Here is a 24088-nt window from a genome sequence, read left to right as displayed (position 1 = left end):
TCTTACATATTTTCTTACAGTTTACTTGTGTCATCTCTAAATAGTAAAGTCAGGCTTCTTAATGATTGAGTTCCCTTTCTTTGGAGGTATTCTAATTCAGTAACCAATAATTAGGGATATTTTATGTGTGATAACATACATTTATTAAAAAGTTGGACAGTATGGTTGAAGGCTCTTTTAATGATAAGATTTCATCATATTATTACTTTGAGATACTGAGGGCGTAGTATTTTATCTTACATGTGAGACTTAACCTGAAATGGGTAAACATATCTTCTCAAAGATAAAAGTAAGAGTTATTATTATATGTAATATATTAAGATTTCAGAAGATCTGACAAGTTCCTATCACATTTCATTTACTTGTTACTTGTAATTTTTGTATTTATTCCTTTGGAGTCTGCTTCTCTGTCTATTTTTTTGTCTAGAGGTTTTTTTATCCTTCTGTATCACTTTAAGATTCACTGACTGTTGGTTAATCATGTATTCATGACTTCTTTCTCTGCTTTCTCTTCTGAAATTCTTTAGCTGAAAAGTTTAAATTCAGAGCTAAAATATAGTGTGATATTTGCTTAAAATAGCAGTGTCTTTTTTGGAATTTTGTTTGTTCGAGGACTGCCTTTGGATACTTTAAAACAAAAGTCAAATCATACCTGAACTTTTTTCTTTCCCCTCTTTCCCTTAATAAAGAGTAAAGGAGCCAGTGCTGGAAGAGAGTGGACTGAACAGGAAACACTCCTGCTTTTAGAGGTGAGTAGTTTTCTGAGAAAAACTGAGAAGTCTCTTTGTTTTGAATGACAATCTAGTACCTGTTTTTGTTGAATGTGTGAGGTGGACTTTTATAATGTTGACCTAAAATTTTGAGGGGTTTTTTTTTTCTGTTAAATGTAAATTTTCTCATTCCCCATTGTGATGAATGAGTATGTCATTGGCCTTTAAAATTTAACTTAGTCTAGATCATACAGATCCTGCAGCTAAGCTAAGCTCCTTCCACTTTTCACTTACTAAAACAGTGCCCTTATTTTAGAATGGCAGTAACAATAAAACTGAAGAATGGTCACAACATTTTCTCCCTTACTAGAGCAATCTGGGACTGATCTAAACCTACATTTTGGTTTTTGGCAAACCTCTGGAGATTCTTGCAGTAAACAGCCAATAAAGAGTTGTATAATCGGGCTTACCTCCAAAAAGCCATTAATACACGATGTATGAATTGCATACATATCTTTGGTATGAGCAAATTCCTTCTTAAGGTGTAACATAGTTCTACTGGTTAATTTCACTGTTGTAAAGAAAAAAGAACATTACATTCTTCAAGTGTCTTAACATCTCTTCTGGAAAAGGAGCATTTGTCTTTAGAGTCTAGCAGTCACTGTCACTAAGTTTTTCTAATACATCCATGTCTTTCATTTTGGCTCTTCTTTAGCTTTACCCTTCTTTGCTTTCCTCTTCCATTCCTGTTTTTCCTCATTTCTTTCACTGCCTTTGTGCTTGTTCATCAGTGCCCACCTGTTCAAGGGATAAAGAAACTGTTGCTTATCTTTGAGTTATTTCCAAATGTCATATTTATTTTTTGTTTATTTCTACTTAAACTCTAAGAATAAAAGCTCATATTTACATAGTAATTTGCTATTTATGCATCACACTTCCATAACAGCTTTGTAAAGTATGTAGTCCCAAGTATTTAAATCCTTATTATATATATGAGGGAGCAGGGTGATTATGATTTTCCTGGGTTTGAAACTTTGATTTTTTTAAGTTAGAGCCACTATTTTTTTCTATTACACCAGCCTCCCTTGCCTTAAAGAAGATTGGTTAATATTTCTGTATGGAAAAATAACCCTTCTGGTACTTACATTACTGAAAAATTTGAATACTTATCATTCTTTGCCTGATCACTTTTAATTTCTTCAGAAACACCCATTGTAAAATGGTAATTGTTAGTTGCCCTGATGGTAGAGTTTAGAATACCTATCAATGTGGACTGTTACAGTAGCTTCACGTGTTTGTGTTGGAATTATTAGGCACCAATGGACTACTAGTTTGAGTTCAGCCTTTGTGGTAGATAGCTTTTATCGTTGTAGAAGAGAACATTACAATTCATTGTTTTATTTGTTTGTTATAATTAACAGCTTTATTTTTCTTGATGCAGGTGGAGAATTGAATTATACTAGATGGAGATTATGAGATAGGAATGACAGAGCTATTGTTTTTGTTTTGCCTGTAGAAGAAAAGCTCAGCAGTCTAATACTTTAGGCTTTATACTGATCATATTTTCTCACCTGCTGCTGAAATCTGAGAAATAGTTAATTTCCTTTTTAGACATGCGTTTTCACTGACAGGTGTTAACCTTTGCCTAAACAAAGAAAATAAAAGGTCTCACAATGTAATTATTTACCACCAACATCTTTCTCTTTAGATTTTGCATAGTAATAAGAAAAGGAATATGGTGTAGTAGGAAGAAAAATAGAATGAGTCATGATGAATAATAAATTATACTTCCTAACAAAATAATGTATCTTTTATGTCTTTGGTTATGTATTGATATCTGCCTTTATATAATAATATTTTTTGTACATATTTAAAGCCATTTAGAATTTATAGTTTTTCACTTGGAATATATTATGATTTCTAAAGAAGAAACTGTAATGAAATATACATAATTGGTATTCCAAATCTTAAAACACATGTCTTTAGCTCTAGAATATAAGTGAGATGATCTCATTGCATATATGTGTTGTCTTTGAAATTATTATTTGTATTTATAGAAGATACTGACAAAATAACAAAGAGAAATTGCTAATAATTGCTGGTGTTGACAGAGCTCTTTAATGGTGGCAAGACGCTTGATATATATGATCTAATTTGAAACTTACAGCTCTTGAAAAAACTGAGCTTAAGTTATATAGATTAATAAATGTGAAAGATCACATCTGATCAAGTTCTTCCTGATTTTAAGTATAATACTTCATTATAGTGTGTTTCTGAGTTAGTTTGATCTGACATTTCAAACAAATTCTTTCTCCATAGCAAATAAAGTTACCACTTAAATTTTTTTTTCCTTTTTGGAGGGGGGACTACAGGGGGATTGGGGTTAAAGTGACTTGCCCAAGGTCACATGGCTAGTAAGTGTTAAGTGTCTGAGGTCAGATTTGAACTCAGGTCCTCCTTAATCCAGGGCTGGTGCTCTATTCACTGTGCCACCTAGCCTCCCCTCCACTTAAAAAAAAAATGCGCAGGATTTCTCTTCTATCTTCTAAGCATTTGGAACATTTTCTGTTTGTTGTATACAGCTAAGTGTTGGTACTATTTTCTTTTATATACAGAGCTATGAAAATGTCATACATTCTTGCATCCTGTTAGTAGTGAATGATTCACTGAATGAATGGATAATCACTTTTTGAGTGCTTGCTATGTGCTAGCATTGTGCTTGGAGTTAAGGATACAAATAGAAAAAAAGAGATTTGTCCATACTTTCATGGGAGCTCATGCTCAAATTGGGGAAAGCTATACATCTGAAAATTCAGTTTTAGGGCGTGGCTTCCAAAGGCTGCAGTAGTGGGGAGATTGCATGACCCTGGGTTTTTTTGCATATATCAGTAGCTCTGATGAATTTGCTGGGGGTCTGGAAGGCATCCTGGAAGATAACTGGGAAAGTCAGTTCCCATTAATCACAGGGAAGCTTGTGTCTGTCTCAGAGCTCTCATAGGCATGTAAACAGTTCATTTTGCTTTGCTCTCCTAAGGATACCTTTTTGGGCATCACTTGGCCTCTGGGTAATGGGTTGGGTCAGTGGTTTGTAGAGTTGTGTGTTATAGCATGCCATGAAAGTGTCAGAGAAACCTTTCCTAATCCCGGGCCTAAGGAAGATGCCCCTCTCTTTATTATGCTCACATTGTGTATTGTATCATCATTTGTGACTCAAGTCCCATTCCATGTTGGCTGGAGAAGTTGCGTGGAGTGAACAGCAGTCCATGCCAAGGCTACTTTTCTTATTTGTGGGATGGAAGGATTTGGGTGATGCTCAAAATCTATCGTTGGCAACAGAAGAAAAGATTTGTGTCCTGGCTCCCTCCCTTTCACTGCTTTTGGTTATCCTTTAGGAGCATTGCCCTAATAAACAAACAGTACTACTGTCACAGTGCATAGATCTGAGTGCTGGATCTGAAGTCAAGAAGACTTGAGTTTAAATTTGGACTGAGTCACTTATTAACAGTGAGACCCTGGTCAAGTCCTTTAACCCCTACCTCCCTTTCCAACTCCTAAGGTTGTTGAAAAGATCTAATGAGATAATATAGTCAGTCCTCAACTTTTGCAGAGATAGCATTTCTAGAAAATGACATGAAAGTCAAAAACATGAATGCTGATTTAATGAACCTTTGGGAAATTAGGGGGGTTAGATTCCCAGAACCACCAAAAACTATAATCTTTCATTCTTATCACTGAAAATAGACTTTTCTGCAAACTATTCTTTATTTTTAAAACCACTAATTCTGATATTATTTGCACTTTTCCCAACATAGTAACCATGAAATAACCCATAAAATGCAGGACACAAAATAAAATTAATAACTTGCCAACCATTTTTTTCTTCCTAGTAATTCCCTAGAACTCTGTGACCTTTTTTTTTTTTGCTAACATCTCAATTTAAAAAATTATTTCAGACAATATTTACTTTTCATACCACATGAAATCTACAGTACCATAAATACTATACATCAAGTAAAATAAAATTAAAACTTTAATCTTACTTTCCTCTGTGTCAGATGGTAGCGTGAGACATTGTGTACTATACATTATATGGCTATAAAGCCCTCTACTTTGACTTCTCTTTGCAAAACAAGGGAGAATGACTTTGGTTACTGATTTTAGAAGATGCCGAGACTGGTGAGAACTACAATCTCACCTCTGATGCTCTGTTATCCTAGCTGGTAGATGACATTGGAGAATGTGAAGGACATACCACTTAGAAATAATGTTAGTGACTCTTGCTTCATGTGCCAGGTTTCCAGAGTATGAAAATATAGCAGAGGTTGTGATAGATGCTTGGCAGCCCTAATGTCTCTAGCCATCTGGCTGATTATGCCAAGCCATCCTATTAGGATAGTATCCACTGCCCAAACTTGTATGCACATACCTTTCATTTTTTTTCTCTGACCTTTTATTTTACATTTACTTGGAAATCTCTATGTCCAAGCTCTCCCACTACTCCAAGGTGACAGTTGACTCCAGAGATTTCAATTCCTTGTCACCCTTCCCCCACCCCCAAAACAAGTAGATCTTTCAAGCACCAGATCCTCCAAACCCCTGTTCTAAGGTCATCCTCATCATGCTTTGATGCCTATCTCTCTTCATTCATAGGAACATTTCTCAGTGGAATCCCCTCCCACTTTGAAAAGAACACTTCCTTCCTTTCCCCTTTTTCACTCTTTCCCTTTTCCTCACCATTCCTCTGTTGTCTCTTTTCTTTTTAAGACCACAGAGGTTGCCTTCCCCTCATTGCTAAATTACTATTCCACATCCCTACTTTTATTTACCTTCCTGTGTTGTGATGTAATTCCAGAAAAGAAGAGTTCTTCTAGTAGGCAGGATATTGCCAGATTCTCTCCATAATATTCCTTGTTCATCTTTTAACTAGATCAGATTTCCTACTTCACCTTTTTCCTTACATACATTTATAAAGAAATATCTTACTAATTCCTCTGTTGCTGTTTACATTTATTCATTTCTGCATTTCTGTTGAAATGCATATTCTCTTCAGTTCTGGTTTTCTATCTAAAAATGTTTCAAACTTCTATTTATTTTTGAATGTCTATCTTTTGTCCTGTATGATTAAGGTCATATTTGTAGGGCAGGTCAACCCTGGACTGCATCCTGTGTTCTATTGCCCTTCAGATGACCATCTTTTTTTTTTTCTAGTGTTTGCTAAATAGTGTGGCGTTATTCAGATGTCCTTAACTTTTATTTGAAGTTCTTTCTCCTGACAGCTTTCAGAACTTGTTGATTCTGAAGTGAATTGTTAAGTTTAACCACTGTGTGTCTTGGTATTTGCAGCCTTGAGGTATTTTTTTTTTTCTGGAGGTGATCTGTGAATTCTCTTGAGTTGTAATTTCACTTGTTTAGACGTTCTGGACAGTTCTCTTCTATTAAATCCTTCATTATGGTGTTTAATATTTTTCATTCTATTGAATTTTTGGAAACCTAAGATCCTTAGTTTACCTGCACTCATTGTGTCTTTGAGATCTCTGGGTTTTGTTTGTGTAGTGAGCATATATTATTTTTGATGTTACTGATTTTTGCTCTTCTTCTAGGTTGTCCTTCACTTCTGTGTATTTTCATTTTCTTTTATGAAGCTTGCCATTGCAGATTCAAGTTTTTCTATTTTCCTCATTTTTGCTATGAAGGAATAAATTATGTTCTAATAATTCTCATTTCTCTTTTAAACCACTCAGGATCAGAATGTTGTGGTTCCATGTTCTCCTCAAATTGCACAGGGACCTCTGTCTCATCAAGTGTTGAATCATTTTTCATTTGTTTTGCAGCATATTGTTCTGAGAAGCCTAAAACATGTTTACTAGATCTAGAGGCCATACTTCTGTTTGTTGTTACTGTTTTCCTTTTGATTTATATGTTTATGTTCAAGGTCTTAGCTTCTTCTTGAAATCCTTGGTACTTTGAGTCTTTTACTCCTTTTATTTTTCCTGTATCACACTTCCTGACTCCCTCCCCTCTGATTGTGCTTTCCTTAGGAGCTGGATCTCAAAGCATCTTGGCTTTCTCCCTTACTGGACACTTAATGGTTCATTAACTTAAGTTTCTGCTCTGCTCCAACTGACTGGCCAGATCTAATCCCAGCTGGGTGCTGTGCTCTTTCCTGTAGTTTTGCACAGTGTCTCACAGGCAGAGTCCTGACATTGATGCTTTGGTTTGCAGTCCCTCACTGGCTTTTGCTCCTGAAGGGCTGTGGCCAAGCTAGTTGTTGAGGCTTGAGCTAGTTTCCACATCCTGGAACTTGGGACTCTGTGGCTTTCAAAAGAGGGAAGGGGGAATGGGGTACAGGGTTTGGATATCAGTCTTTGTTGTGTCCTTGGGTCTGCTAGTATAATCTTGCTGCCAATAGTGTTGGATTTGGGAGAGAGATGCTAGGTGAGCTTAGGATCATTGAGCATCAGTTTCTGGCTTTAAGGAGATTAAAAAAAATCTTCTTTGGGATTCTGGTTTCTTAGACTGTGGAAACATCTGGATTTGCTTTATCTTTGGTGTATGATTCTTGTTTTGGAGAGGTTTGAGAATTGAGAATTAGATGAAATGTCTATAGTTTCCCATCTTATTGCTTATGTGACATGAAATTCTGTAGTAAAAGAACCTATGAACTGAAAGGGACTTCAGAAAACCATCTGGTCCAACCCATAGGACTACATTTTACAACATCTCTAACAAGCAGTACTTGTATGACTTTTCCTTGAAGAACTACAGGAGGAGGTATCTCCAGATAAACCTCTTTTGCTTCTATATAGCTATCACTTTATCATAGAAATGCCAGGAGCAGAACAGAAGTCTGTATATAACATTTATTGATCTAACCAAGGCCTTTGATACAGTTGGTCGTGAGGGCTTGTGGAAACTCAAAATTTGTCAAAATTTGGTTGCTTGGAGAAGTTCATCAGTATTAGGCATGATGGCATGCTTGCATGAGTTTTGGATAATGGACTGTGCTCTCTTTCCCAGTCACCATTTGGAGTAAAGCAGGGCTGCTTGCTTGCTCCCGTGCCTTTTTAGTATGATGTTTTCAGTGATGTTAAGACATCTTCAGTGAAGACAAAAACAACATCAAGGTCAACTGTCAAACTTGCAGTAAATTATTTAACTTGAAAAGGTTAAAAACCAAGACTAAAGTGGAGGTAGAGTTGGAGTGTGATGTGCAACTTTTTGTTTGCAAATGATTGTGCACTCAATGCATCTTGTTAGGATGTCATGTAATAAAATGTGGGTCATTTCTCTGTCACTTGGGTTAATTTTGGTTTAACAATTAACATCTGGAATAGGAGAGGTTCTCCACCATCCTGCACTAAACCAGCTATATGTGGAACCATTGGATATAGTACATGGAGAAGTTTTGATCAACTATCGAGATAGACCCTGAAGTCTTTTTTTTTTTTCCCTTTTTGGAGGGCAGTTGAGGTTAAGTGGCTTGCCCAAAGTCACACGGCTAGTTTTTGTGTTACTTGTCTGAGGTTGGATTTGAACTCAGGTCCTCCTGACTCCAGTGCTCTGTTCACTGTGCCACCTAGCCGCCCCTGCCTGAAGTCCTTTCTTGTGCTGAACTGTCAAGTGTTCAGAACTCTCAAGTATACTACAGAGAGCAGAACTGTGATGTACTGGCCAGGTTATTTGAATGCTAAATATATATTTACCTGAAAAACTGTTTTATAGAGAACTGGGAGAAGGCAAGTGCTCACATGGAGGTCAGAAGAAACAATACAAGGACTTTCTCAAGGTCTTTCTGAAGAACTTATTAATTGGGAGACATGGCACAGAATTGTCTGGCATGGTGTATCTGCATCAAAGAAGGGGCTTGTGGTCTATGGACAAAGTAGAATTGTAGTAGCACAAAAGATATGTGAGATGTGCAAATTTGGAGACATCTTCCTCCCAAATGATCATAGGGACTGTTTGAGCCCAGCTTGTGGTTTAACCTTTTGTGCTTATATTCCTGTGATCAGCCATAGCTGGACATGTTATGCATTCATCCCCAAATCATGTCATTTTGTCCTCTTTTATCTTGAAGGGCATACAACACCTTTATCTTATATCTTTTGTTTTTCATGCTAATATATACCTTCATTTCTTTTACCCAATCCTTGTATTGTAATTCCTCTATGCCTCTAGCCATCTGGTTTGCCTTCTGTATACCATTCCAAATTTATTTCCTAAAATGTAAATAGTATTCCTCAGTAGTACTCCAGATGTGTTTGGAGTGCTCAGCAGGTAGTATGATTATTATCTCTTTCACTCTGGACACCATGCCTCTCTTAATGCAGCCTAAGATTTTAGTTTACTTTTTGACTGTCACATCAGAGAAGCCATGTGCTTGCTATAGTAAACAAAAATCCTGCCTCAGCCTCAGAGGCATGGGAACCTAGATTCAAGTCCCACCTCTGAAACCCTAGTGTGTGAAACCCTAGGGAGTAAGTCATTTAACTTCTCAGTATTCAAGGAAACTCACTATAATATGACTCTTTTAAATTTTAGAAAAGGTGCCAGTTCACATTGGGTTAGAGAAGTTTCTTCATCCGAGAGTCCTATGTGCCAAATGAAATCTTAGCTCTGGTCTCTATCCCTATCCTTTGACACTTTATAGTTAACTGAACACCTTATTTATTCTCTAGGTAGCCTATAGTATTTACCTTCAATTTTTTTTATTCCCCCGAGATGTAAAAAAAAAAATTAGATATTCCAGTTTTATACACACACACACGCACATTCATAAATCATATCATTGTACTACAGCAGTAATAATTACATTGTAATATTTAAATAGAAACAGAAGTCAAAATGAGTTAAAGATGAAAAAAATATCATGAGTCATTAGGGAGCCTTCTGGGGTTTACTTAAAGATGAAAAAGTCATAGTAGAGGGGTCTAAAAAAAAGTAGTCTACTCTAGAAGGAGATTTCAAACCACTTCAGTATCTTTGTCAAGAAAATCCTTTAGATGGGACCTGGTGTCCATGGGGTGATGAAGAGTCAGATACAGATGTACAACTGAACGACAAAAAAAGTAGCCTCCTCAGGAATGGGTTTCAGATTGAGATAATCTTTCTATGGTGTATCCACTGATTAATCTTGGCTCTCTGGGGCCATTGCCCTTTATAAGAGAGTTGTGGTCCAAATTAGCGCACTAACTGATCAAACCCCCAGATTAACATTAGAAATTTAGATATCATGACCTACATCGTACATTCATTTAGAGTGGTATCATGCCAGTCTGAATGGGCTTTTGCTGTGTTGTGCATTAATATGTACTTCATTGAGTTAGTCACTCAAATTGTTTTCAGTGCTTCTGCAGTATTTCTTATGTTTTCCCCTCCTTTTCTATTCCATTGAAATAAAAGAAGTGGGGCTTTTTGCCCTCAGGGAGTTTATAATTATGTGTCTGACTTTCTTGTTTTATTGTAAACTCCCTGGAAATTAGGTCTTTTTTTTGTTGTTGTTGCCCTTTTGAAAGGGAGAGGGTAGGGCAGTTGGGGTTAAGTGACTTGCCAAAGGTCACATGGCTAGTTTTTGTGTTAAATGTCTGAGGCCAAATTTGAACTCAGGTCCTCCTGACACCAGGGCCGGTGTTCTATTCGCTGTGCCACCTAGCTGCCCCCCAAATTAGGTCTTTACTATATAGCTAGTTTTGTATTTCTACCAGGTAGCATACTGTCTTGTAGGTAGTGAATAATAACCATTTTTTGATTTTAAAGATGTTTTTGGGAAACAAAACAAATGCTCATAGAACAGTTAACTACCCCAAATATTAAGTACCATCATTGTATTTAAGGGTCCTAACAATTTGAGGGAAATGGCCTGGTTAAGGAGAATGAAATAAGCATTTATTAAGCACTGGCTATGTGCTAAGTAAGCACTGTACAAATAGTATCATATGTCATCATTGCAACAAGCCTGGGAGGTAATTATATACTGTTATCACAGGAACCAGAGACAGATAGGTTGAGTAACTTGCCCAGGATCACACAGCTAGTATGTGTCTGAGGCCAAATGTGAACTCAGGCCCCATTGCTCTCCACTATGACAGTTACTTGCTACAGAGAGAAGTAAAATCATCAAAAATGTTTCCTTTATAAACATTACTTTTGTTTCCCAGTGACTACCCCTCCTTGACTCATACAACAGAACAATCCCTTTTTCCCATTTCATTGATAAATATTTAATGTCCATCGTGTTAAGATGACTGCCAGGTGGTGAATCAAGATAGATAATTTTATTATTATTTTAATTATTCTTACAACCATTTAATAGCATTCCCTTCTACTCTGCCCTCATTGAACACCTCAAAACAATGAAAGAAAGAAAAAACCCACATAGCAAAATATACATTGTCTGGCAAAGACAGATTTCACCATTGGCCATGTCCAGAAATGTGTGGTTCATCCTGCATTTTAAGACCATTACCTCTATCATTATATGAATAGTGTGCTTCATCTTCATTCCTTAGGAATTGTGTTTGATCAGTGTTCTAAAATTTTTCATTTCTTTTTTTTTTTTTTTGGAGGGGGAAGGTAGGGCAATTGGGGTTACACGGCTAGTAAGTGTTAAGTGTCTGAGGCTGTATTTTTCTTTATGTATATGATAGTATCATTGAATACATTTAGAACTCTTTATAGTTACAAAAACAAATCATCATTTCCCATGTTTGAAAATTTATATTTCGTTCTGCACCTATACTCCTAATAACGTTATCCTTGTTGCTAATAAAAGGTAGGATTTACCAGCAGTTCTTTGAAGACATGATTTTTTTTAAATTAAATTTTATGTTTATTTTTAGTTTACAACATTCATCTCCACAAGATTTGAGTTACAAATTTTCTCCCCGTCTTTCCGCTACCCACCACCCCAAAACAGTGATTCCACTGTATTCCCCCTCCCCCAGTCTGCTCTCTCTTATATCCTCTGCCATCCCCACTCCGACTTTCCGGTAGGGCAAGATGGATCTCCACACCCCAGTGCCTGTGTATCTTAATTCCCAGTTTCATGTAAATAATAATTTTTTTTTAACATTTGATTTTAAAACTTTGAATTCCAGATTCTTCCTCCCTCGTCACCCATCCTTGCTGGAAAGATAAGCAATTCAATATAGGTTGTACATGTGTAGCTATGTAAAACATTTCCATGGTGTATATATTGTGAAAGACTGACTATATTTCCCTCCATCCTATCCCGCCCCCCACTTGTTCTATTCTCTACTTTGACCCTGTCCCTTGTCAAAAGTGTTTGCTTCTAACCCTTTCCTCCAGTCTGCCCTCCCTTCTATCATTCCCTCTTTCATCCCTTTCCCCCCTACTCTCCTATAGGACAAGATACCGAATTTAGTGTGTTTGTCATTCCCTCCCTAAGCCAAATTCAGTAACAGTAAGGTTGACCCATTCCCTTTTGCCTTCCTGTTCTTCCCCTCCATTGTACCCATTTTCCCTTCCCTCTTCTATATGAGATGGTTTACCCCATTCTGTCTCTCCCCATCTCTTCTCATTATATTCCTCTCTCACCTCTCAGTTTCACCTTTTATATATCATTCCTTCCTATTCAATTGATCCTGTGCCCTCTGTCTATGTATACTTGTACACATATACACACACTAATGTATATATTCATACACACATATACTCCGCAATATAGACATATATATGTATGTATGCATATATATATATATATACACATTTATATTCTCTTCAACTGTCCCTCATACTGAGAAAAGCGTCATAAGTTACAATTATCGTTTTTCTACATAGGCATGTAAATAGTTCAACTTTGATACGTTACTTATGATTTCTTTTCCCTGTTTACCTTCTCATGCTTCTTGTATCTGAATGTCAGACTTTCTATTCAACTCTGGTTTTTTCATCAAGAATGTCTGAAAGTCCTCTATTTCATTGAATGACCATATTTTCCCCTGAAACATTATACTCAGTTTTGCTGGGTAGGTGATTCTTGGTTTTAATCCTAGCTCCTTTGATCTTTGGAATATCATATTCCAAGCCCTTCAGTCCCTTAATGTAGAAGCTGCTAGATTCTGTGTTATCCTGATTGTGTTTTCACAATATTCAAATTGTTTCTTCTTGGCTGCTTCCAGTATTTTCTCCTTGATCTGGGAACTTCAGAACCTGGCTGTAATATTCCTAGGAGTTTTCTTTTTGGGATCTTTTTGAAGAGGTGATCAGTGAATTCTTTCAATTTCTATTTTGCTCTCTGGTTCTAAAATATCAGGGCAATTTTCCTCGAGAATTTCTTGAAGGATAATTTCTAGGTTCTTTTTTTGATCATGGTTTTCAAGTAGTCCAATAAGTTTTAAATTATCTCCCCTGGATCTATTTTCCAGGTTTTTCCAGTGAGATACTTTACATTGCCTTCTATTTTTTCATTTGTTCTAATCTGTTTAATAGTGTCTTGATTTCTCATAAAGTCATTAGCTTCCATTTGCTCCAATCTAATTCTGAAGGAATTATTCTCTTCAGTGAGCTTTTGAAATTACTTTTCCATCTGGCCAATTCAGCTTTTTAAGGCATTCTTCTCCTCATTGGCTTTTTGGGACCTTTTTGCCATTTGAGTTAATCTATTTTTTAAAGTATTATTTTCTTTATTCAGGTTGTTGACTCTCTTTTCATGATTTTCTTGCATCATTCTCATTTCTCTTCCCAATTTTTCTTCCACTTCTCTTACTTGATTTTCAGATTCCTTCTTGAGCTCCTCCATAGCCTGTAACTAGTTCATATTTTTCTTGGAAGCTTTTGGTGCAGGAGTTCTGACTTCGTTGTCTTCCTCCCATTCTATGCTTTGATCCTTTTTGTCCGCAAAAATGGAATCTACAATTGGATTGCTGTGTTTTCTTTGCTTCCTTTGCTTGCACATGTTGCCACTCCATTACTTGACTTTTGAGCTCCCTGCCACAGTAGAACTCTGCTTCCAGAGGGGAGAGCTTTGTCCCAAATCGCTGGTGTTTTCGTAGATGCCAGAGGGCTCCGTTCTACAGCCCCTACAAACTCTAGCTCACTGGTCACACACCTCAGGACCACCACCCAACACCATGATCCAGATCCAGGCAGATTAAAGCAAGAGTGATTACCCTCTGAATGTTCACTTGGCCCCCTACAATCTGCAGTCTGGGAGCTCTGAAGCCTCGTGGAGGTGGCCAGCTGCACAGGAGTTGTGACACTTGTCGCTTCTTGCTCCAGGGGCAGAGGCCGGACCGTGCTCCCTTCGTCCCCACCAGTTCCAACAGAGTTCTGCACTGACCTTTTGCTTTGTTTTTGGCATTTATGGGTTGATATTTCTGGAAACCGCCACAGCTCCTGGTGATCCACTCTCCCAAAGTCTACTCCAGTCTCTGCTGGTTGGGGCTGCCCTGAGGCTAAAACCACAGGCTTATGAGGTGCTGGGCTCTGCTCCCAGTTCCCTGCCATGAACACTTCCTGTCCACCTTCTGGGCTGCCTTCAGCAGGAGGTTTGTTTCTCTCTGTCACTTTGTGGGTTATGTAGCTCTAAAATTTGTTTAGAGTCAAATTTTATAGGTATTTGAGGTGGTTATGGGGGAAGCTTATGGAGTTTTCCTGATTCTGCGCCGCTATCTTAGAAGATATTATTGATGACAGGTCTTTCAGTATTATATCCTTTAATGTTATTTTCCTTTACATTATTGTAGTTACATAAATTATGCCACTTTGTTTACTTTGCTTTCATCAAGTATTTCCATTAATTTCTAATTTCTCAGTGTTCAATAATTTTCTTTTATATTTATATGCCATATTTTGTTTACCTATTCACTAATTGATGGTTACGTGCTCATCTTTCCAGTTCCTTGATCCTTCAAAAAGTGCTGCCACATGTATTTTCCATATATGGGACTTTTATCTCTATTTGCCTTTGACCTCAGGGTATATACCTTCTGGTAGACAGCTAGGTGGCTTGCTGGATAGAGTGCTGGGCTTGGAATTGGGAAGACAAGAGTTCAAATCCAACCTCACTGTGTGACTCTAGGCAAATTTCTTAACTTCTGCTTGCCTTAATCCACTGTAGAAGGAAATGGCAAACCAATCCGATATCTTTGCCAAGAAAATTCCCTTGACTGTGTGCTCCACAGGGTCACAAAAGAGTTGGATGTGACTGAAGAATAAGAAGTACTGTTGGTTCAATGATTATGTGTAGTTAAATTAGCGTTCTAGCAGAGATAAAACTTTTTTCAAGATTAATTGAACCAACTTCCAGTTTTATCAACAGTGTATCAATACAATTGTCTTTCCACAACCACTCCAACATTTACCAATAATTTTGTCTTTTGCAATCCTTGCCAATTGGTGGAATCTGAGGTGCCTCTGTAGATGTCCTAATGAATTTGTGACCTGTTAACAATTTTAAGACTTAATTTTAATGTTGTTTTAATCCTTCTCAACACTTTGGAAGGTAGCATAGTATAATGAAAAGGATGATGAAACTCGAGTCAGAAGACTTGGTTTCAAATCCCAGCTCAGCCACCTAATACCTCTGTTATCTTTTACAGATCATGTAATAATCTTTGTAAGCTTATTATAAATTGAATTTTGTGACTTCTGATATTCTTCCATCTGTTAACCAGTGATTCTTAGGACTTAATTTCATCTAGCCCATGCAAATTTGTCATTTTAAAAATCAGTCTTAATCCTTATTCTCTTAGTTTATTATTAGGCACATCTATCAAAGTTCATTCACCTTTTCTCTTACTCACTTTTGGCACAATATCTATCTATGCTCCTTCACACCATCTGGCTCTTCTCCTTTCTGTTAGCATTCTGGAGGAAATATCAGCCTTTACGCTGTTTTTTGCTTTCAACATATTCTCTCTCAGCTCTTTGCAAGTTTGTGCTAAATATGTTATTCCCGTCATATCTAATTTGTTACCACAATACTGTTTTTTCTTAACTTTCCAATATTTTCTTTGAAATCTGCCTTAATTTCTCACTTTGCTGTTACATGTGTTCGTTTCTTCAGAGATAGTAAAAAATACATTACTTTTCATTTCATTACTGTTCAAGCACCCCTTATATTTCTCCTAATTCTGAAGAATATTTAAGTCATTGGTTTAAATGTCAACATTTTATTGCTTTAATAAGTAGAATTGGAGGGCAGAAGGAAGTTGGCATGCTGAGACGAGGGACGTCGGCTGCTGCTGGGCTCCCCTGCCCCCAGCTCTGCAGGCTCACCTCACCACCATGCTGCTCCCTGACGCCCTCCAGTCCCACCTTGGTAAGCAAGGGCTCCTCAAGCTGGTGGAACCCAAGCCAGAGGAAGAAAGCATTGCTGAGGACTATGATGACAACCCCATGGACTGCGAGGCCATTCACCTTGAAGGTCTGCCCCACGAACTGGTACAAAGTCTTCTACCCGGTGTGCAGCCTTCCCTGTTACTGGAACATGGAGACAGACCTTATGTCCTGGCTCAACCCCCACGACCCCAGCTCGGTCATCACCAAGGCGGCCAAAAAACTCAAGAGCAGCTTGGAGTCCGAAGAAGAGATGGACATCCGGACAGAGGCTACGAGAGGCTGGACCACAGGTACGAGAAGCTGGAGAGGGAGGAGGCCAAGGAGTGGTGGGGTCATCATCACAATGAGCTGGCATCCTACCCCAAGGCAAGGAAGCCAGCGCAGGGACAAAGAGCTGGATCCCATGGACCCCAGCACCTATTCGGATGACTCCCAGGGCACCTGGTCCACGGGTCTCCCCAAGAAGAATGAGGCAAAGATGGTTGTAGACAACATGGCAGCCGGGCCCCTGTTCCAGCAGTGACCATGCCCCTCTCTGGGAGCAGTTCCTTGGGTGAACATGGAGGCTTCTAGGGCCAAGCAGCAGGATTGAGCTAGCCAGCCAACCCTAACTTTCCCAGGGGTCTGCCACCTTTGTTTTCATAATAAGTAACACTTTTAGGGGGAAGAAAAGGAGGTGGGGTGGGAAGAGGAAAGAAAAAGAAGAGAAGACAATAGGGTATGCATTGACAGCAGCACCGGCCTGACCTATTTAAAGAAACACTCCCACCAAATTGGGAGATGGGACGAAATATTGACTATCACTGTTGGCATTTTAAGAGAAGTTTTGCCAGTGCAGACTAATCCATGCTGGAGGTAACACAATTTTCATGGCATTCAAGGGTGGCTTTTTAAATATTTCTGAAAGGAATCCTAGGCTTTAAAGATGAAAGGAACTGTGAACATCATATGAGGATTTCTCAGCAAAGGACTTCTTGGACCAAACCTGGAGAGAAGAAAACAATTTCTTTGGCCAAGCCTCCTAGTGGATCCTACTGCATTTTTGGTATAAGGAGCAGCAAGAGACACAGCCTATCACCAACCCAAACCTTGCTATTTATTAGCATTATGTCCCTTTTCTGCTGTATACTGACACAGAAGTACTTGTGTCCAAGTGTACATTGGCTATATGTTCTAATTTTCAAGAAAACCTCAGTTGGAAACAAAAACTCAAAAAGTTTATTTGTAACTTGCATCCAAGATTGAACCCAGTCTTTGTAAAAATTGGAGTTGTGAGTCTGAATCTTGAATTTATAATTATTTTTACAACCGGACATTTGAGTAGGGTTTTTATTTTCCAAAGAACTTTCATATTTAATGGGCCCTCTAGTTGTCAGTGCTCTCTTTTCAAATCATCAAATATTATAAACTTATCTTATTTGACTTTTGTATGTAGAATTTAAGATTCTTGAGGGCAGGAACTTTTTTTTTCTTGTGTGTTTTCATTGCCTAACCTAGTGCCTTAAGCTTAGTAGGCAAACAGTAAATGTTTGTTGAATGTAATAGTCTTAAAAAAAAAACTAGAATTGGAAAAAAAATGATTGATTATATGAAAATAGAGAAAGCAATGTTCGGGAACCATTTAATCTTACTATCTCACAAAGCACATAAAATCTTTCATTCCATCTGATTCTTTAGCTATTGGAATCTCATATCTATTCTTTGCTAACTTGTCACAATATGTAACTGAAATTAAACTCTTTCTCTGTCTTGTCTTAAATGGCCTGATACTAAATGCAGCTTAGATGACGAAGGGAATGAATATTCTTTAGTCACATAGGAAGTTGTGGTCCTATCATTGTCTTCTGTGAATTGGTAGTAGTTTTGTGCATATGTACTCATACCTAGATAATTTCTATTTCCCAAAGGCCCCTTCGCCTGAAGAAAAACTGCATAATAACTGAATAATAATTTCTTTGCTTGAAGAAATATTGAGTAATTAATAAAACTCTTCTGATTTTGATATCCCATTGCTTCTTATCTTTTCCCTCATATTGCTAATTGATGAAGTGGATAAATTTTTAGATTTGAATTCTTGCCTCAGATCTTAGCAGCTGTGTGATTTAAGCAAATCATTAACTTTAGCCTTTAGTTTTTTCATCTGTAAAAAGGGAATAAAACTACTACCTACTTGACAGAACTATTGTAAGAATCAAATGAGAAAAGATATGAAGTGCTTGGGAAACTTGAATGGTAAATGGAAATGTTAGGTAATTTTGTTATTTTGCAGTTACCTTCTTTTAACCCTTCAGATCCATTCATCTGCAATAAATTTTAAATCAGTGCTATTCTTCCAACTTTTCCTTGTTCATTTTGGACTAGACTATATAAAAAGGAAGACTTACAAAAATTTCCAATACCTTTTGATACTCTAGAGTCTACATTTAAGTAGGCTCTGTTACGTTATTTTTGTTACGTTTCCATTAAATCATGAAGTGATTGGGGAAAATGTTTCATTAAATATAAAGTTAAACAAGTTAATTTGGAATCATTTTAACTTCTTCTACACAGTCTGATTATTATTAATATAAGTGTTCCAAAATGGTCTTTTAGATCCCTTCCAACTCTTAAAATCCTATTATTCTAGTAAAGGAGTATCAGTACTTTTGTATAAGGTCGAAGGCCTGTGGGGAAGAAAAATGTTACATTAAAATTTTAAGCTAAAAATGTATTCTGAGTTTTGAATTTAAAGAGAGTTTCACAGATTCTCTTTTCTCCTAAATTATTTGAATTTAGTATGATACAGGACTTTATTTTTTTGGAGGGGAGAAGGCAGGACAGTTGGGGGGTAAGGTCCTTTGGGGTAATGTTGGGGTAACATCCACCCAAAGTCACACAGCTAGTAAATGTTAAGTGTTTGAGACTGGATTTGAACTCAGGTCCTTCTGACTCCAGGTCTGGTGCTCTATTCACTGTGCCACCTAGCTGCCCCCCCCCGCCAATTAACTTAAAAAAAATTTTTTTTTATTAAAAGTGTTTTTTTTCCCCTCACCTTTCCCTTGCCCCTGTTGTTTTCAGAGAAACAAAACTTTCATAATAAATAGTAATAGTCAAGTAAAAGAAATCTGTCATATTGGCCATGTCTTAAAATATGTCTCATTCTGCTTCCTGAATCCTTCATCTCCTTGTCACAAGAGGTAGGTTGTATTCTTTATCACCAGCCTTCTAGAATCATGGTTGTCATTGCATTGATGAGGGTTCTTAGGCCTTTCAAAATAGTTTTTCTTTATACTGTTACTTTTGTTTTATAAATTATTCACCAGTTCCTTCTTATTTCACTTTTAATTGTTTTACACAGGTCCTAGGAGTTTTCTATAGAGTCATCTCCATCATATCTTACGGCATAGTGCTACTCCATTACGTTTATATACCATAATTTGTTTAGTTGTTCTCTAGTTGATGGACACCCCCATTTTGCTGTTATGTGCCACTACAATAAGAACTGATACAAATATTTTTGTGTAGAAAGTGTTCAGTACATAGTAGGGACTCTATAAATGCTCTTATTATTTATTGTGCTATGAGTACTTTATTCTGGCTTAATCTTTTTGAAAATTCAAAGGAAGAAAATAAGGAGTACTTGGTGGAAGAATATCATATAGGAATAGGAATATGACTTAGCCCCTACCAATCAGACCCTCCTGGGGCTTCACCATATTTTTTTTCCCTTCACTTTTTACTTTTTGTGTTCTCTCTTTTTCTTCCTAGAGGAAGGAACTAAACTGGGAAAAATCTTCCTCATATGGAGATACTGGGCTTAATATTTGGCGAGCATTTCCTGAATATTATACCTTAGCTGGGGTTACAAATAGGAAAAATGAAACAAGTTTTTCCTCACAGAGGAAATTCTAATTGAGGGTGAAAACACATAAAAGAAAATTCAGTTATGAGATGAGTGTGGATGGATGTATTAACTGAATATAAATGATCACACTGTAAAATTACTAGAAAAGAAAGAAACGAGGTTTGTTTTATAATTATGGTAGAATGTGTGGTTATTTTACCACAAGTCCATAGGTTCTAAGGAAGTAGCACGGGTAGGGGCCTTTTTAAGGCACAAGAGTTCTAAAGTTGTACACACAGATGAGACAATATTGCCATAGATCTTGAGGGTCTAGAGGCAGGCATGTGGTATCTTCCATGTGACCATAAGAAATAGAGTTGATGAGTCCTATCTCATCTAAGTCATGTGAGCAGTCACACCTTGAATTTGGTGCATAGATTTTTTTTTCTATAGTCAACAATTCTTATCCTAGCTTTATTTACTTTGTGCAAGAAGAGCTTTTTCACTTTATTTAACTGAAATTTTCAGTTTTATCCTTTACATGATTGACTTTGTCTTTCTTTTGGTAAACAATTTTCGCCTGATCATATCTGTAAAAGGTACCTGATCTCATTGTAATTTCATAATTTTGTGATGTGGCTGTATATACACACATATGTGTCGTATATCCATAATAATTTTTATGGGGTTATTTTGTATCCTGCTACTCTGCTAAAATTATTTTTTTTACTAACTTTTTAGTTGAATCTTTAGGATTTTCCAAATATATCATCATATTATCTGTAAAAAGAGATAATTTATTACTTTATTTCCCATTCTGATTCCTTCAGTTTCTTTTTCTAGTTGTGAGCATTTCTAAAACACTATTGAATAGTATTGGTGACACATAGTGTAGTTTATCTCTTTTAATTAAGTCTACTTTGGCCTTTAACTTTGAGACCATGACTGCTACCACTGCTTTTTTTACACTAACTGAAGCATAAATTCTACTGCAGCCTTTTACTTTCATTCTGTTTCTCTCATTTTTACCTGTGTTTCTTATAAACAATATATTGTTGTATTCTGTTTTTTAATCCATTCTACTCTTTTACAGTTTTATGCATGAGTTCATCCCCTTCAAAGTTATAGTTACTAGTTGTATATTTACTTCAATCCTATTTTTCCTTGCTATTTATTCTTCTCACCTTATTTACCTTCCTCGTGCATCTAATTTGCTTTTATCCACTATCTTGCCCTCTTCTTCCTTAATCTACCTACCCTTCTATGAGTCCTTTCCTTATCTTTTCTCACCAACCTCTTTAACTCATTTACAATGTGAGATTCCAGCATTACCAGCCCTCTACCTCCCACTTGCTTCCATTGTAACAATTCTTCTATTTGTGCTTCATTTGTATAGTTACTGCATTTTACCTTTCCCTACCCAGTTTTATGTTTTAGAATTATTCGTTCATACTGAAATCAATCTCACACCTTTTATAAATGTGTGATCTTTCAGACTACTCAAGTAATGATAGCTATCTTAATATAGATGACATTTTCTCATATGAGAATAGTCTCTTGTAATTGGCCTTTAGTATTTTCTTTCTTCCTTTTTTTTGGTGGGGGGGGGGAAGGCAGGGCAGTTGGGGTTTAGTGACTTGCCCAAGGTCACCTGGCTATTAAGTGTTAACTCTCTGAGGCCAGATTTGAAGTCAGGTGCTCCTGACGCCAGGGCCGTTGTTTTATTCACTGGGCCACCTAGCCGCCCTCCAATGTTTCCCTTATTTTTTCTCATTGGTCTGAAATGTCACATTATCCATTGACTTCTGGTGTTTTTATCACAAATAGCTGAAAGTCTTTTTTTTTTTTTTTCAATATGTCTTTTTTTTTTTACATTCAGGATTATACTCAGCTTTGCTGGGTAAGTTATTTTTGGGTACAACCCCACCTCTTTTGCTCTTTGATATATATAATGTTCTAAGATCTACATTCTTTTAATGTAGAAGCTGCTGGATATTGTATATTCTGATTGTAATTCTGCAGCATTTAAATTGTTTTTTTCCTTAACATGGGAACTTTGAAATTTGGCTATGATATTCCTGTAAATTTTCATCTCAGGGTCTCTTACAGGTAGTAATTGATTTTTTCTATTTCAATTTTACTCTCTCATTCCAGTACTTTAGAGCAGTTTTCCTTAATAATTTCTTTTAATATCTAAATGCTTTTAAAAATCATGTTCAAGTAGTCCAACAATTCTTATATTTTCTCTCCTCTTTTTTCCAGATGTTATTTTTCTAATGAAATATTCTCATTCTATTTTTTAGTCTTTTGATTTTATTTTATTATTTCTTGTCTTATACTACAATTGGTTTCCCCTTGCCCAATTCTAGTTTTTAAGGAATTATTTCTTAAGTTTTTGGATCTCTTATAATTGGTTGATTTTCTTGTATTTCCTTGTACTGCTCTTATTTTTTTTTTCCTGATTTTTCCTCAGCCTTTCTCATTTGTTTTTTAAAGTCCTTTTTAAGTTTTTCTAAGAACTCTTTTTGGACTTGTTTTGACGTTTTTCTTTAAAGTGGATGTGTCATCTATCTGTCTATCTATATCTATCTATTGCTTTTGCTATTTTCTTGGGAGTTTGAACTCGGGTCTTCTCTGTCCCTATAGTAACTATATATGATTGACTTCTTTCTCCTTTACTTACTTGTTGTTATCATTTTATTGTTTTTAGTGGCTTAGTATTACCATCAGTTTCCAGTGTAGAGGTGTAGGTGATGATACCTTAGGCTTCAGGTTTTACATGTGTTGTTTTCTAAACTTTGGGAACGTTAACTCTAAACACAGGTCTCCCAACCACACCGTCACTGCAAATGGTTTTGCTCCCTATGGTCCCTCTTTCTAGTGGTTGAAACTTCAGCTTACTCCTTTGCTCTGGAACCAAAACTGAAACCAGGGATTCTGCTGTCCTGCAAGTATCCACAGCCAACAGGTGCCCACACCTCTGTTTTTACACTCATCCATCGTTCTAGCTCCTACTCATCCGCAGCCACAGCTCGACAGCCATGTCTGTTCAGCGCATCTGTGCCTGGCATCCATCAGTCTTCCCCTGCTTGGCTTTGATGACCAATAACCCCTCCCGCCCCCAGAAGTCAGATGAAAATGTCTTTTTTTTTTCTTTTTCAAATGCTTTATTAACTTCTGATTTACATCATTAATTTCCACCAGATTTTAAGTTACAAATTTTCTCCCTGTTTTGCCCCTGCCCACCACCCCAGAATAGCAGTCCCACAGAATATCCCCTCCTCCAATCTGCTCTCTCCCATATTTTCTCTCATACCCCCTTAGACTTTTCCAGTAGGGCATGGTGGATCTCTATGCCCCAGTGCCTGTATATCTTATTTCCCAATTACATGTAAAATAGTATTAGTATATACGTATATATAATTTTAAACATTTGATTTTAAAACTTTGAATTCCAGATTCATTCCCTTCCTCCCTTGTCACCCACCATTACTGGGAAGATAAGCAGTTCAGTATGGATTGTACATGTGTAGCTAATGCAGAACATCAACATAGTAGATATATTGTAAAAGACTGACTATATTTGCCTCCCTCCTATCCCGCCACCCACTTGTTCTATTCTCTACTTTGATTCCGTCCCTTTTCAAAAGTGAGTGCTTCCAACTTCCCTCCCCCCCCAGCCTGCCCTCTTTTCCATCATCCCCTCTCTCATCCCCTTCCACCCTACTTTCCTGTAGGGTGAGGTACTCTATTTAGTGTGTATTTCATTCCCTCCCCGAACCAAATTCAGTGAGAATAAGGTTGACCCATTCCCTTTTGCCTTCCTATTCTTCCCCTCCATTGTAACCCTTTTCCCTTGCCTCTTCTGTATGAGATATTTACCCCATTCTGTCTCTCTCCATCTCCTCCCATTATATTCCTCTCTCACCTCTTAATTTCACCTTTGTAGTATCATCCCTTCCTAATAAATTGGTCCTGTGCCCTCTATGTATACCTGTTAGCATATATACACACATTCACACATATATTCATAAGCCCATATACCCTCATATAAAGACATATATATATATATATATATTTATATTCCCTTCAACTATTGTCATACTGAGAAAAGTTTCATTAGTTACAATTATTGTTTTTCCATGGAAGAATTTTAATAGTTCAACTTTGATCAGTGGCTTTATGATTTCTTTTCCCTGTTTACCTTCTCAAGCTTCTCTTGCTTCTTGTATCTGGATGTCAAATTTTCTAT

At 37.0% G+C, this 24088-nt stretch overlaps 1 protein-coding gene and 1 pseudogene across 2 annotated transcripts in view; both read left to right on the top strand.

Annotated features, from left to right (window-relative positions):
- The window catches only part of SMARCC1 (SWI/SNF related BAF chromatin remodeling complex subunit C1), a 190385-nt gene that overhangs the window by 99308 nt on the left and 66989 nt on the right, over window positions 1–24088 (top strand). For both annotated transcript variants that reach the window (XM_069095932.1, XM_069095931.1), the window contains exon 19: window positions 690–749. In XM_069095932.1, the coding sequence (XP_068952033.1) occupies window positions 690–749 (60 nt within the window). The remainder of the gene's footprint in view (window positions 1–689; window positions 750–24088) is intronic.
- LOC138166968 (polyglutamine-binding protein 1 pseudogene) lies at window positions 13296–16727 on the top strand (annotated as a pseudogene).

This window comes from Petaurus breviceps, unplaced genomic scaffold (genome assembly GCF_028583685.1).
Source record: "Petaurus breviceps papuanus isolate PSGF00001 unplaced genomic scaffold, PetGlider_PUasm1.0 227, whole genome shotgun sequence".
Lineage (NCBI taxonomy): Eukaryota > Metazoa > Chordata > Mammalia > Diprotodontia > Petauridae > Petaurus > Petaurus breviceps.
Note: the sequence above shows the minus strand (reverse complement) of the source record. Positions and strands in the feature narration are given on the sequence as shown.